General features: G+C 48.2%; 1 protein-coding gene across 3 annotated transcripts in view; it reads left to right on the forward strand.

Moving 5' to 3' along the window:
* The window catches only part of MAST3 (microtubule associated serine/threonine kinase 3), a 90348-nt gene that overhangs the window by 23379 nt on the left and 52750 nt on the right, over positions 1-14219 (forward strand). The window contains exon 1 of one of the 3 annotated variants that reach the window (XM_043970811.1): positions 13450-13603. The exons of the other annotated variants lie outside the window; for them this stretch is intronic. Coding sequence (XP_043826746.1) covers positions 13515-13603 — 89 coding nt within the window. The 5' untranslated portion in view covers positions 13450-13514. Of the gene's footprint in view, positions 1-13449; positions 13604-14219 lie in introns of those variants that run through there. 3 annotated transcript variants of the gene reach the window in all.

The following is a 14219-nucleotide window of genomic DNA, read 5'->3' on the forward strand; positions in this document are numbered from 1 at the left end:
GAAGAAAGGGCCGGACTAGATGACACCGGGAGGTCCCTTCCTGCTCTAAATCTATGGTTCTGAGGGTTTATAATGTGAAAGTTCTTTGGGTCTCAGATTCTTTGGGAAGCAAAGCAATCAGGAAGTGGCGGATAGAATTTTTGCCTTTGGCCCAGACCGGGGCAGGGCTATTGATACCTTAGAGGATGGGTCTCAGAACAGAGTTCGAATTGCAATGGGAAGGAAAGGGCAAGGTTTTAGGGAGCAGGACTTATGGGAGGGCTAGAAAGCAGAGGTGACAGGGGCAGCTAGGTGGCACAGTGGATACAGCACCTCCTGAAGTCAGGAGGACCGGAGTTCAAAGTCAGCCTCAGACACTTAGTAGCTGTGTGACCCTAGGCAAGTCATTTAATCCTGATTACCTCAAAAAAAAAAAAAAAACAACCTTCATTCCTTTCACTAGGTTTTCTAAGGCCTGGTCCTAACTCTACTGAAGCCCCACCTCTCTTAAAAAAAAAACAGGAATGGGGGCAGGTAGGTGGTGAAGTAGATAGAGCACCGACCCTGGAATCAGGAGGACCTGAGTTCAAATCCAGCCTCAGACACTTGACACTTACTAGCTATGCCTGGGCAAGTCACTTAACCCCAATTGCCTCACCAAAACCAAAAAACCACCAGGAACAAAAACTATTACCTTCCCCCATTGAACAAACAAAACAAAAGAAAGAGAAAAAGAAACACTAGTAATCAATAAACATTTATTAAGTGCCTGCTTTCTTCCAGGCACTAGGCTAAGTGCTAGGGATACAAAAAGAGACAAAAGACAGTTCCTGCCCTCAAGAAGCTTACAATCTATTTAATTGGAGAGACTACATGCAAATATGATATAAAACAAGCAAAGGGGGGCAGCTAGGTGACGCAGTGGATAAAGCACCGGCTCTGGATTCAGGAGTACCTGAGTTCGAATCTGACCTCAGACACTTGACACTTACTAGCTGTGTGATCCTGGGCAAGTCACTTAACCCCCATTGCCCCCCAAAAACAAACAAACAAAAAGAAAAACAAGCAAAGAAGGGTTGGGGAAGGCTTCTTGTAGAAGGTAGAATTTCATTTGGGACTTAAAGGAAGCCAGGGAGGTCAGTAGTTGGAGTGGAGAGGAGGGAGAGGGTCCCAGGAATGAGGGGCAGCCAGAGAGAATGCCTAGAGCTGGTATAAGGCCTTGTTTATGGAACTGGCAGAGTCCAGTCAAAGAGTCCATGTTGGGGAATGAGGGATAAGAAGGCTGGAAAGGTAGGAGGGGGATAGGTCATGAAGACTTTGAATGCCAAACAGAACATTTTATATTTGTTTCTGGAGGCAATAGGGAGCCACTGGAGTTTAATGAGTAGGGAGGTGACATGGTAGGATCTTCAATTTCGGAAAATCACTTGAGTAGATGAAGGGAGAATGGATTGAAGTGGGGAGAAACCTGAGTTGGGCAAAAACCCCTTCCCCCCCCCCTCCACCCTGCAAGCAGGCTATTGTTATAGTTAGGCTATTTCTATAGGTGATAAGTGTCAGCACCAGAGAAGGGGGAATATTCGAGAGATGTTGCAAAGGTAAAATTGACAGGCCTTGACAACAACTTGGATGTGGGAAGGCAGGAGTAAGAATGAGGATTCTAGGATACCTTCTAGGTTGTGAGCCTGAGGGACTGGGAAGATGGTCAGGGAAGGTAGGAAGAAGAAGAGGGTTTGGAGGTAGAACTCTGTTTTGGATTGACTTTCAGATGTCTACTGGACATTCATTTTAAGATGTCTAAAAGGCAGATGCAAGCTTAGAGATCAGCAGAGAGATCGGGGTAGGAAAGGTGCGAATGAGAACCATCAGCACAGAGATGATTCAATTCCATCAGAGCTCGTGAGATCACCAAGTGAAGTAGTGTAGAGGGAGACGAGAAGAGGACCCAGGACAGGAACCTGAGGGACACCTACAGTTGTGTATCTGGAGCAGAATCAAGGAAAGGAAACTGAAAAAAAAAAGCAATCAGAGAGGTAGGAGAAGGCATTCCTTAAAACCTAGAGAGAAGAGACTATCAAGGAGAAGAGCGTGATGCACAATGTCAAAGGCTGCAAAGAGGTCAAGGAGAATGAGGACTGAGAAAAAGCAATTGGGTTTAGCCACTAAGAGATCATTGAGGGGCGGGCAGCTAGGTGGCGCAGTGGATAGAGCACTGGCCCTGGATTCAGGAGGAACTGAGTTCAAATCCGACCTCAGACACTTGATGCTTACTAGCTGTGTGACCTTGGGCAAGTCACTTAATCCTCATTGCCCCACACACACAAAAAGAAAAAGAAAAGAAAAGAAAAAAGAAAAAAATATAGATTAAAAAAAATCATTGGTCACTTTGGAGAACAGTGTTGGTGGGATGATGGGGTTACAAGCAAGATTGTAAAGGGGTTAAGAAGACAGTGAGAGGAAGGAAAGTTACCAGGGATCAAATGAGGGTGTGTTTTTTTTCAAGATGGGGGAGCCATGGAGGCAGTAGGAAATGAGTAACAAATAAACAGTTAAGCAAAGCAAATTCCCTTACTGATCTTATCCGAAAAGGAACATCTCATTCTTTGTCCTGGGTCCATTACCTCTCTAGCAGGAGCTTCCTCATCAGTCCTCTGGAGGTCATCTCATTGATCAGAGTGCCTCAGTCTTTCAAAGTTGTTTTTCTTTCTCACTTCTAGATTCTCTCCCTTCCCCTTTTCCTGCTCATTGAGAAGGCAAAAGTTTGTATACTTGATTCTGCTCATCCTGCTCACTTCACTCTGCATAAGTTCATAAAAGTCTTCCCAGTTTTTTTCTGAAACTGGCCATTTCATAATTTCTTACAGTGCCATAATATTCCATTGTATTAATGTACTTACTTTATTAAACCATTCCTCAGTAGATGGATACCCCCTTATCATCATTATCATCTTTTTCTTCCTCTTCTTCCTCCTCTTCTACAAAAAAAACCCCACGCCCTATTATTAATGTTCTTTATATGTAGGTCTTTTTCCTCTTTCCTTCATCTCTGTTGATGTATATATGCCTAGTTGTGATATAGCTGGGTGAAAGGGTATGCCAAGCTAGTGACTTTAGGGTCATGGTTCCAAATTGCTTTATACAATGAACAGACCAATTCACAGCTCCACCAACACTACATTCGTGTACCTTGAACCCAGAGAAATCTCTGAGCAGAATTGTTCCCTAGGGGTACAGGGCTGATCTTCTCTCTCCACCCTCACATACCATACCTACTTATACCCACTTTAGCCCTTTCCTTTAAGCCTTTTTGTGGGCATTGACTCAAGAAAGAACTAGACTAAGCTTTTGCTCTTGGTGTCCAGAGGGGGGCGGTATGTCCCAGTATACCCTAAGGAGCCAAGGCTACCCTGATCCTGGGGGCCCTTGGCAAAAAGGAAGCTTTAGGAAGGGTGAGGGGAAAAAAAAAAAAAAGAAAGAAAGAAAAAACAAAAGGGGCAGCTAGATGGCGCAGTGGATAGAGCACAGGCCCTGGATTCAGGAGTACCTGAGTTCAAATCCGGCCTCAGACACTTAACACTTACTAGCCGTGTGACCCTGGGCAAGTCACTTAACCCCAATTGCCTCACTAAAAAAAAAAAAAATAAAGGAAGGGGGAGAGATGGTGAGCTCTGGGAGTCCTAGAGAGGCTGCCTTTGGCCACCTAACAAACCATGGTGGGGAAGAAGCTTCCAAGTCCTGTTGTACCCTGGTTTCACAATAATGATAACTGACATTTATACCATGATTGGCAAAGTTGGCAAAGCCCTCTGTATGCATATCCTCATTTGAATCTAAAAACAACCTGGAGAAGTGGGTAAGAGAGGTGTTATCATGCCATTTTACAGATGAGGACTCTGAGGCTGAGTTGCCCAGGGTAGTAGATCAACAGAAGAAGGAAACATGCATTTATTAAGGGCGGGGTGGAATTCAAACTCAGGTCAACATGTTACTTTACATGTATAGATGTGAGCAGTAGTGATGAGAGACTTGGGCCTTGGATTACTCTTTTATGAAGGAAGAGGATTTATTAGATGATTTTTTGGTTTGTTTTGTTGCGGGGCAATGGGGGTTAAGTGACTTGCCCAGGGTCACACAGCTAGTAAGTGTCAAGTGTCTGAGGCCGGATTTGAACTCAGGTCCTCCTGAATCCAGGGCTGGTGCTTTATCCACTGCACCACCTAGCTGCCCCTTATTAGATGATTTAACAAATATTTTGAACTATATATTGTGTCCTTGGTACTATCCTCAGTGCTGAGAAGAAATTATCTCTAAGGGCCCTTCCACTTCTGGCATTCTAGGTTCTAAGGGCCCTCCCATCTCTGACATCTTATGTTCTAAGAATCTTTCTCGCTCTGAAGTTGTGTATTCTAAAGTCTTAGGAAGAACCTTGGGTATAGGTTTTAGAATATCAGAGCTGGAAAAGATGGCAGAGACCATTTAATCTAATCTCCTCATTTTACAGATGTGGAAACTGAGGCAATGATTTACCCATAGTCAGTCAGTGGTAGAGCTGAGACTAGAACCCAGGTCTCTTGCTTGCCCCTTCACAGGCCTTTCTCCCTGTTGCCTTCCAGTTAGGTTTCCATTAGGCTCGATTTGCTAGACAGACTTTGCAGGACAGCCAGTTGCACAATCTACTGGGCGAAACCAAAGTGATTCCCTGCACTGTCTCCAACTCTGGGTATCTCTGAAGGTAGGTCCAGGTTCACTGCAGCCACTTCTCCAGGACTGACCAGTGAGGCAGGAGGACACTGGGCTGATGCTTAACCTCTCTGGACCTCAGTTTCCTCACTAGTTGGATCACTTGGGATCCTGATTATCAGATCATAAATGTTGAGTTGGAAAGAAACTTAAAAGTCCATTTAGTGGGACAGCTAGGTGGTGCAGTGGATAGAGCAGTGGCCCTGGATTCAGGAGAACCTGAGTTCAAATCTGGCCTCAGACACTTAATACTTACTAGCTGTGTGACCCTGGGCAAGTCACTTAACCCCAATTGCCTCACCAAAACCAAAACAACAACAACAACAACAATAACAAAGTCCATTTAGCTTAACTCCCTCGTTTTACAGATGGAGAAACTCGGGCCCACGGAGATCAGGTCACTTAGGTAGTGTGTGACAGTGATAGGATTTTGAACTCAGGTCCTCTGACTCCAAAACTCATGCTATTCCCCATACACTTTGGGCATTGACTTCATACCACACTTCCAACTGTACATATATGGTCTTACGGTTTGCTGCAGATGTGCTTTCTAGAATTTCTAGATGGGATTTCAGAAAAATCAGCTGTCATTCACTGAATGTCACCTCCCTTGTTGGAACGAGTTTGGAAATCTGTTCCTGACCCCTGGTGTCACCAACTTCCTCAGCCTGGACCATCTCCCAGGACCAGGGCTTGTTGGTACCTGCCAGCCCTGGGGAGAGAAAAAAGACAATCATAGCACACTATCATGATCTCCTAGCAATCATTCCTATTTCTAAAGTGCTTTGTAATCATATAAGCCTCTGAGCATCTCTGGGAAAGAGGCAAAAAAGGGCTGGTTATGTCCATTTTGAAGACTGGAAAACTAACATTCTTCTAAAAGTCAGTCAACCAGTCAGCATTCGTTAAGCATTTACCACATGTCAAGCAGTGCACCAAGTGCTGGGGAGACAAAGAAAGGCAAAAGACAGTTCTTGCCTTCAGGAACCTTACATTCTAATGAGAGAGGCAACATGGAAATAACAGGGATATAGACAGAGTAAATGGAAAGTGACCTGAAGGGGAAGTGATTTGCCCAAGATTTCCCAGTGGTGATGCTGGGATTAGAAACCCAGTCTCTTCTAGGTGCAGTGCACCAGAGGGGCCCGAGAGGCCATTTAATGCCTCCTCCAATGGACAACATCCCCAACAAATGGTCATCAAGTTTCTACTTCAAGCTCTCTAGGGTTAGGGAGCTCCTCTTTCAATTAACCAACAATTTATTAAGCACCTACTATGTGCTAATTGCCAACCATTTACTAGGCACCTACTGTGTGCCGATTGTTAAATATTTATTAGGCATCTACCATGTGCCAGGCAAGGTGCTAGGTGGTAGGGAGATAAAGAAAAATGACATAGGTTCTGCCTTCAAGGAGCTTACATTATCTTGGGGGAAATAATATGTACATACAAGTTGATGCAAAATACTTATCAAAAGAATAAAAAGTAATTTGATGGGGGGTGGCACTAGCAACTGAGGGATCTAGAAAGGTCTCATGGAGATGGCACTTGAGCTGAGTATGGAAGGGAACAAAGATTCTGAGGGGCAGAGGTGAGGAGGGAGTGCACAGGGGCAGCCTGGGCAAATGCATGTAGGCGTTTGGAGATGAAGTTTCATATATGACGAACCATAAGTAGGTCAGCTTGCCTGTCTGGGTCAAAGAATTAGTGAAGGGGGTACAGCTAGGTGGCGCAGTGGATAAAGCACCAGCCCTGGATTCAGGAGGACCTGAGTTCAAATCCGGCCTCAGACACTTGACTCTTACTAGCTGTGTGACCCTGGGCAAGTCACTTAACCCTCATTGCCCTGCCCCAAAAAAAAAAAAAGAGTTGGTGAAGGGGATTTCTAACGATTATCAATCATGTAACTTATAATGAGCCAGGAAAGGTTGGCTGGAGATGGATTTTGAAGCGCTGCAAATGCCAGAAATAAGGGTTTGTAGGTGTATTGCTTCCTAGAAGCAATAGGGAGCCACTGAAGTTTATTGAGCAGGAGAGTGACGTAAAACCTCTACTTTTGGGGCAGCTAGGTGGCGCAATGGATAGAGCACTGGCCCTGGAGTCAGGAGGACCTGAGTTCAAATCCGGCCTCAGACACTTAACACTTACTAGCTGTGTGACCCTGGGCAAGTCACTTAACCCCAATTGCCTCACCAACAAAACAAAACAAAACAAAAACACAAAACCTCTACTTTAGGAATGAACAACTGTTTGGAAGATATACCGGAGAAGGAAGAGACTTGAAACTATTGCAGTAGTCCAGTAAGAAGGTGATGATGGTCTAAAGTAGAGTGGTAGACATGGGAGTGGAGAGAGGGGTATAGAGGTATAGTTGACAAGGCAATCTGATGGGACGAGAGGAGTGAGGAAGGAGCAGGAGAAGCTGAAGATGATTCTGAGGTTTTGAACCCCGCTGACTGAAAGGATGTTGGCATCCTTGACCAAAATAGGGAAGTTCAGAAGAGGAGGGACCTTGGTTTTGGACGACAAGGGGCCCCATTCCTTAGTGGGGCAGCTCTGATTGTTAGTACCTCCCTTCCCATGAGGAAGTGATAGGTGTGGACTGACCGAGAAGAACTCAGCACAAAATATAGGAAGTTAGAGCTTAGAATATAGAGTGTTTGAGCCAGAAATGGAGGGGGTCTAATGCTAGAACTGGAAACAATCATGGAACATAGACTCTCAGAGCTGAGAGGGACTATGCCAAGTAAAGTGAACATGCATTTAAAGTACCTAATATACGTTAGGCATTGTGCTAAGTGCTGGAGTTACCAAGAAAGGCCAAAAAAACCCCACCCAAAAACCCATTCTCAGCCCTTCAAGGAGCTCAAACTCAAATAAGGGAGAGGCAACATGCAAATTACTATGTACAAAGAAGGTATATACAGGCTAGATTGGAGGTAGACAATAGAGGGGAGGCAGTAGCATTAAGGGGGATCAGAAAAAGTTGCTTTCAGAAGGTAAATTCAGGGGCAGCTAGGTGGCACAGTGGATGGAGAACCAGCCCTGGAGTCAGGAGTACCTGAGTTAAAATCTGGCCTCAGACACTTAACACTTACTAGCTGTGTGACCTTGGGCAAGTCACTTAACCCCAATTGCCTCACCAAAAAAAAAAAAAAAAAAGAACGTAAATTCAGCTGAGAGTTGAAGGAATCCAGCTGATGGAGATGAAGAGGATGAGAATTCCAGGGATGACATGCCTGGTAGACAAGCCCTTGAAAATAGCCAGAAACTATATAACCTACATCAAATTGCTTCCAATCTTAGGGAGAAGAGGGGGAGAAGGGAGGGAGGCAATTTGGAACTCAAAATTTTATTTTAAAAGAATGTTTAAAATTGTCTTTACATATAATTTTTTAAAATAAACTATTTAAAGGGGAAAAAAAAGAAAATAGCCAGAGTGAAGAGAGATGGAGTGTCTTGTTTGAGGAACAGAAGGGAGGTCAGTGCTATTGGATTTAAGAGTCCATGATTGGGTGGGGGGGGGGCAGCTAGGTGGCACAGTGGATAGAGCACCGGCCCTGGAGTCAGGAGGACCTGGGTTCAAATCCGGCCTCAGACACTTAACACTTACTAGCTGTGTGACCCTGGGCAAGTCACTTAAACCCAATTGCCTCACCCCCCCCCAAAAAAAAAGATGGGGAGGGAGGTATAAGAATACTGGAAAGGAAGCTCATAGAAGGCTATAAGTACCAAACTATTATACTGCTACAAGGTGGGCCAAAAATCACAAAGGGGTTTCAATATTTAATAATGCCATTATTTTTTGTTTTTAATTTACAATACCATGGCATCCTATACAGTATATATAGGAAATGAACTTACATTATGTGTGAAAAAATCAAATCTCGTAAATGGCGAAAAATAAAGGAAAAATAATTTTTAAAAATTATTACCCCTTCGTGACTTTTGGCCCTCCCGGTATATACCAAGTACTATGCTAAGCATAAGCAGCTGAGTGATGTAGTTGATAGAGCACCAGCCCTGGAGTCAGGCAGACCTGAATTCAAATTTGGCCTCAGATACTTACTGTGTGACCCTGGGCAAGTCACTTAACCCTAATTGCCTCAGCAACAACAACAAAAACCCAAACAGAAGATTTTCTATTTGATCTTGGATGTGATAGTAAACCACTCAAGTTGATTGATTAGGAGGGTGACATAGTCAGACCTTCACTTTAGGAAGATTCATTTGTCTTTCTTTTCTTTTCTTTTTGTGAGGCAATATCAAGTGTCAAGAGGGTTAAGTGACTTGCCCAAGGTCACATCGCTAGTAAGTGTCAAGTGTCTGAGGTCAGATTTGAACTCAGGTCCTCCTGAATCCAGGGCCAACACTTTATCCACTGCGCCACCTAGCTGCAGGAAGATTAATTGACTGCTAAGGAAAGAATGGACTAGAATAGAGAGAGACCTGGGGCAGGGAGACCAGCAGCCTATTGCTATAGTCCAGATGTGAGGTGATATGGGCCTCTACCAGGATGATGGCAGTGTCAGAGGAGAGAAGGGGGCATATACAGGAGATGTGTTATAAGGGTAGAACCAACTGGCCTTTGCAGCTGATTATGTATGGGGGAAAGGAGAGAAGAGAATGAAGACTTGAGGATAACCTAAAAGGTTTAAGGCATGAGTGAGTAGGAGGATGGGGGTGTCTGATATCCCCTAGGTTGGGGAGAAAGAAAAGGGGTTCTGTTTTGGACATGTTGAGTTTAAGGTGTCTCAGAGGCACCTAGTAAGAGATATCCAGGAAGAAGTTGGAGATGTGAGGCTGGCAATCAGGAGAGAGATAGAGCTGTTTAAGGAGCTCTGAATAGACCTGATAATTGAATCAATGAGAGCTAATGAAATCACAGATGGAAATAATATAGAGGGAGAAGAAAAGAGGGTGCAGGGCAGAGCCTAGGGGAATGCCCACAGTTAGTAGTGTGACCTGGGTAGAGATCCAGCAAAGGTGTCTGAGAAAGAACCATCAGAAAGGAGCAGGAGAACAGGACGGGAAGATGGTGATCCACGACATGGAAAGCTGGGCCGGCTCTAGAAAGATGGGGATAGAGAAAAAGCCATTGGATTTGGCAGTTGGGAGATCCGTTGGCCCAGTGCTGAGGTCAGACTGCTGACAGTTAAGAGGGAGGGAAAAGGAGGGGCTGTGGAATGTAGAATGTCAGAGCTGGGAGGGACCTCAGTTTAGGCCAGCCCTTTCACTGTGCAGGCCCAGATGGGAAGTGGTTGGCCTGTGGTTACATGGCAAGCACATGCCTGGTGTTGGGTGGGGCAGGAGACCCCAGGACATCATTACTCCAGGAGGGTGTTAGTGTTCAGTCCCTTAGCCCCTTTTTCTTCCTCCTGTTTATGATTCCTATGTGAGCCAGAGCCTCTCTTCCCCCAAGTTACAAATCCTCCAACCATCAAGGGGACAAAGTAAAACAGATTTGAGGAATGTGTTTTCCAACTTCCTGTCTGATTGCAGAAGATGGGTAGAAATTGGGTAAAAAGAATCCTTTTGCATCATTCTGGCCCATGTCTGGGCCCCAGAGCTAGCATAAAGGACCTGAACCAGAAAGGTTAGGCCTTTTCCTGGCATCTGAAAATGAGAAAGAAATCTGTCTTTCAAGGCGTCACCCTTATAGTCATAGAACACCAGAGCTGGAAAGGCTTTTACAAATCAGAATGTGAGAGCTGGGAGGGCTCTTAGAACATGGGGTGTCAGATCTGGGAGGGCCCTTAGAACATGGGATGGGGGCAGCTAAGTGGTACAGTAGATAAAGCACTGGCCCTGGATTCAGGAGGACCTGAGTTCAAATCCAGCCTCAGACACTTGACACTTACTAGCTGTGGGAGACCGTTGGCAAGTCACATAACCCTCATTGCCTCACCAAAAACAAAAAAAGAAGAAGAAGAAGAAGATGAGATGTCAGAGCTGGGAGGAACTTTAAAACATTAGAACAGACCTCAAAGGGACCTCAGAGATGATCTAATTTAGATCTTTAACCTGGGGTTCACAGACTACAAGGGGTCTGTTAACTTGGATGGAAAAATATATCTTTACTTCTCTCTAACTGGTTTCCTTTGTAACCGTATGTATTTAGACATTTAAAAACATTCTGAAAAGGAGCCCATAACATAAAGGTAGAGAACTTCTGATGTTGTCCAACCCCCTATTTTACCCATAAGCCAAAGTAGAGCCCACTGCTCCGGAATCCCAGTTTTGGGCTTTTTCTTTCCATACTCTGAACTCTTGGTTGGTCAGTCAGTCAGTAAACATTTATTAAAGTGCCTACTATGTGCCAGGCACTGTGCCAAATGCTGGGGATACAAAGAAAGGCAAAAGACAGTCCCTGCCCTGAGGAGCTCACAGTGTAACCAAGGAGACAGCATGAAATGACTTTATACCAACAGAACCTGGATAGGGTAAATTGATAATCGACATTTTATTATTATTATTATGTTTTTTGGTGAAGCAATTGGGGTTAAGTGACTTGCCCAGGGTCACACAGCTAGTAAGTGTCAATTGTCTGAGGTCAAATTTGAACTCAGGTCCTCCTGACTCCAGAGCTGATGCTCTATCCACTGTGGCACCTAGCTGCCCCAGAAGGCTCTAACATTAAGGAAATTAGGAAATGCTTTCTCTAGAATGTGGGCTTCTATCTGGGACTTGTTCAGTTGTTTTTCAGTCACGTCTGACTCTTTTCTTGGCAAAGATACTAGAGCAGTTCACCATTTCCTTCTCCAGCTCATTTTACAGATGAGGAAACTGAGGTAAACAGGGTTGAATGACTTGCCCAGGGTCACATAGCTAGGCAGTGTCTGAGATTGGATCTGAACCCAGGTCTTCCTGATTCCATATCTGGCACTCTATCCATTTCCCCACAAAGTTGGGACTTAGGTTGGCCTAACTTTACCATATGTGTTAGAACCTGTGGGCATCTGCTCATCTAATCTATGGGTCTGATCCCTCTTTGGTTGTATAAGCACAGGGTGGGGTGGGGGTGGGGGTTAAAGAATGGAGTGGAAAATTACATATAACTTCTCTGACAACACCTGGTCAGGACCCAAACCTGGAGTCCTAGTTGCTATTGGCCTCCAACCCAGGAGCTCAAGGAAGCCTTCCAGTTTCCAGGAATCGTGCTGAGGCTGTTGCTCTGAGCTGGGCAGCAGGAAGTGAGCAGGTACCCCACTGGCCCAGGGGGACTTGTTACTTCCTCTCTCAAGCTCTCAGTTTCCTCTAACTCACATCCCTATTTTATAGATGAGGAAATTGAGGCTTAGGAACCTTGTAAAAATCTAATGTGATGGGAAATTGTTGCACAGATCCTGAAAGATCCTGAAAGGAGCATCGTCCCCTTCTTCCCTGCTCCCTGATCATGCCCCCGGCCCACACCTCCAGCCCAGTAAGCTCACACAGCAGGTTTGGGGTGATGGTAAAGAGGAAGCTTGGCCCCAGGAAGGGGAGGGACTGACTTGGGCCCTGGACAAGGAGGCACCTCAGAAGTGGGATCAGGTGTCTTCACCAACTGTGACATTACAAGGGCTGGAACTATAGAAACCTGAGCCCCCCAGGGAAGGAGAGAAACATTTGGGAGCTCTTCAGTGTGCTGGACTGGACAGGCTTACCTCTTCGTGACCCCATTCCGGGTTTTCTTTTCTTTCTTTTTTTTTTTTTTAGTGAGGCAATTGGGGTTAAGTGATTTGCCCAGGGTCACACAGCTACTAAGTGTTAGGTGTCTGAGGCCGGATTTAAACTCTGGTACTTCTGAATCCAGGGCCGATGCTCTATCCACTGCACCACCTAGATGCCCCCGGGGTTTTCTTGGCAAAGATTACTAGAGTGATTTGCCATTTCCTTCTCTGATCATTTTATAGATTAGGAAACTGAGGCAAACAGGGTGAAGTGACTTGCCCAGGGTCATGCAGCTAGTAATTGACTCCAGGCGGGAGTTCTATCCCCTGCCCACCTAGTCTTAGGCCACTACATTCTTGATAAAGAGCAGAGCTAGGATCTGTCCATTGGTCCGAGGGCCAGGTAAGCTTGAACCATTATGGCATCCCCAGGCCAGCTCTGGTACCCGAGTGAAGGGGGCGGCATTGCCAGGGTCAGGTTAGTTAGGCAGATGCACGAATCCAGGCTTGGGCAGTGCATCTTGATGCCCAGGGCCAGGCCCTGCTTGGGTGGCCCCAAGCCGGGTATATCCCAGTGCAGGCAGAACCCGTCGTCCCCAGCGCCCAGGGTCTGTCTGCCTAGATTCGGCAGGGGCGGGGGTGGGGCCGCCTGCCAACACCGCCCCCTTCTGGCCCGAGCCCCCATTCCCTGCCCACCCCTCCCGCCCCGTGGCGCTGCCCCTCCTGCACGTGGGCCGGGGGCCCGCCCAGTCTTCCGCCCAGCCCAGGTCCCGCCCCGCCCCGCCCCGCCCGCCCCTCCCCACCCCGCTGGCCCGGGGGCGCGGCGAGAGCGCAGTGGCTGCCTCCCGCCCGCCCGCGCGCGCTCCTTCCGCGCGCGCTCCTCCTCCCCGCCCCCGCGGAGCCCCACGCGCCCGGCGGCCTGGCGCGCGCCGCCCGTTCCTCCGCCCCCGCGCCCCCGCGCGTGGAGCAGCCCCCCCGGGCCGGGCCGGGGCATGGCCACGGCCACGGCCGCGGGCGCGCGGCTCCCCGGGCGGCTCCCGGGCCCCCGCGGCGCGCTGAGCCCGCCCCCCGCCCTCCGTGCATGCCCCGGCGGCCCGGCCCGGGCCCGGGGGGCGCCCGCCGCGGCGGACAAAGGGCCCGAGCATGTCGGACCCCAGCTACTGGACGGCCGCGCCGGCCCCGGGCCACCGGAGCCGTCTGGCCAAGGGCGCGCTGCTGCAGCGCTCCAAGAGGTACCGGGACCGCAACGGGGACCGGGAGGGGAGAGAGAGGGCCGCCGCCTCGGAGCCGCCCGCCGGGATTGCCGGCTCCGGCGGGGGGAGGGGGCAGAGCGCGTGGGAAGCTCCCAACGGCTCCGGCCCGGCCCCGGCCCCTGCCCCGGGAGCTGCCTTCGAGGCCGTTAGGGAGCTGGGCTTCCCCATCTTCGCTCTCCGCGGGATAAAGCGGGGGCGGGGGAGGGGGGATTGCCGCCTGCGCCTCCTGTCCAGCCTTTCCCCCCCCCATGGCGCCCCGAATGGGAGGGGCTGGCTGGCTCTCAGGGCAGCCCCCTCAGAGCTGGCATCCTCCGGCTGTTGGAGCCCTCTGGGGAGGGGGTGCCCTGGAGCTGAACGTCCTTCCTGAGGGCTCGAAAGGTTCCAGGTGGGCGTGGGGTGGCAAGCACGGCTTAGGCAGAGGAAGGGGTGGGGGTGGGGGTGGGGGTGGGGGGGGTGGGAGACGGAGTCAGACAGCCTGGCACGGTGGCTGGCCCCAGCTCTGGGCGTCGACTTCAGACAGTGTCCAGCCGGGTGACTCCACCAGGACAGGTCCCTTAACCTGAGCCTCAGTTTCCCCCTCTTTACAAAGGGAGAT

This window comes from Dromiciops gliroides, chromosome 1 (genome assembly GCF_019393635.1).
Source record: "Dromiciops gliroides isolate mDroGli1 chromosome 1, mDroGli1.pri, whole genome shotgun sequence".
NCBI lineage: Eukaryota > Metazoa > Chordata > Mammalia > Microbiotheria > Microbiotheriidae > Dromiciops > Dromiciops gliroides.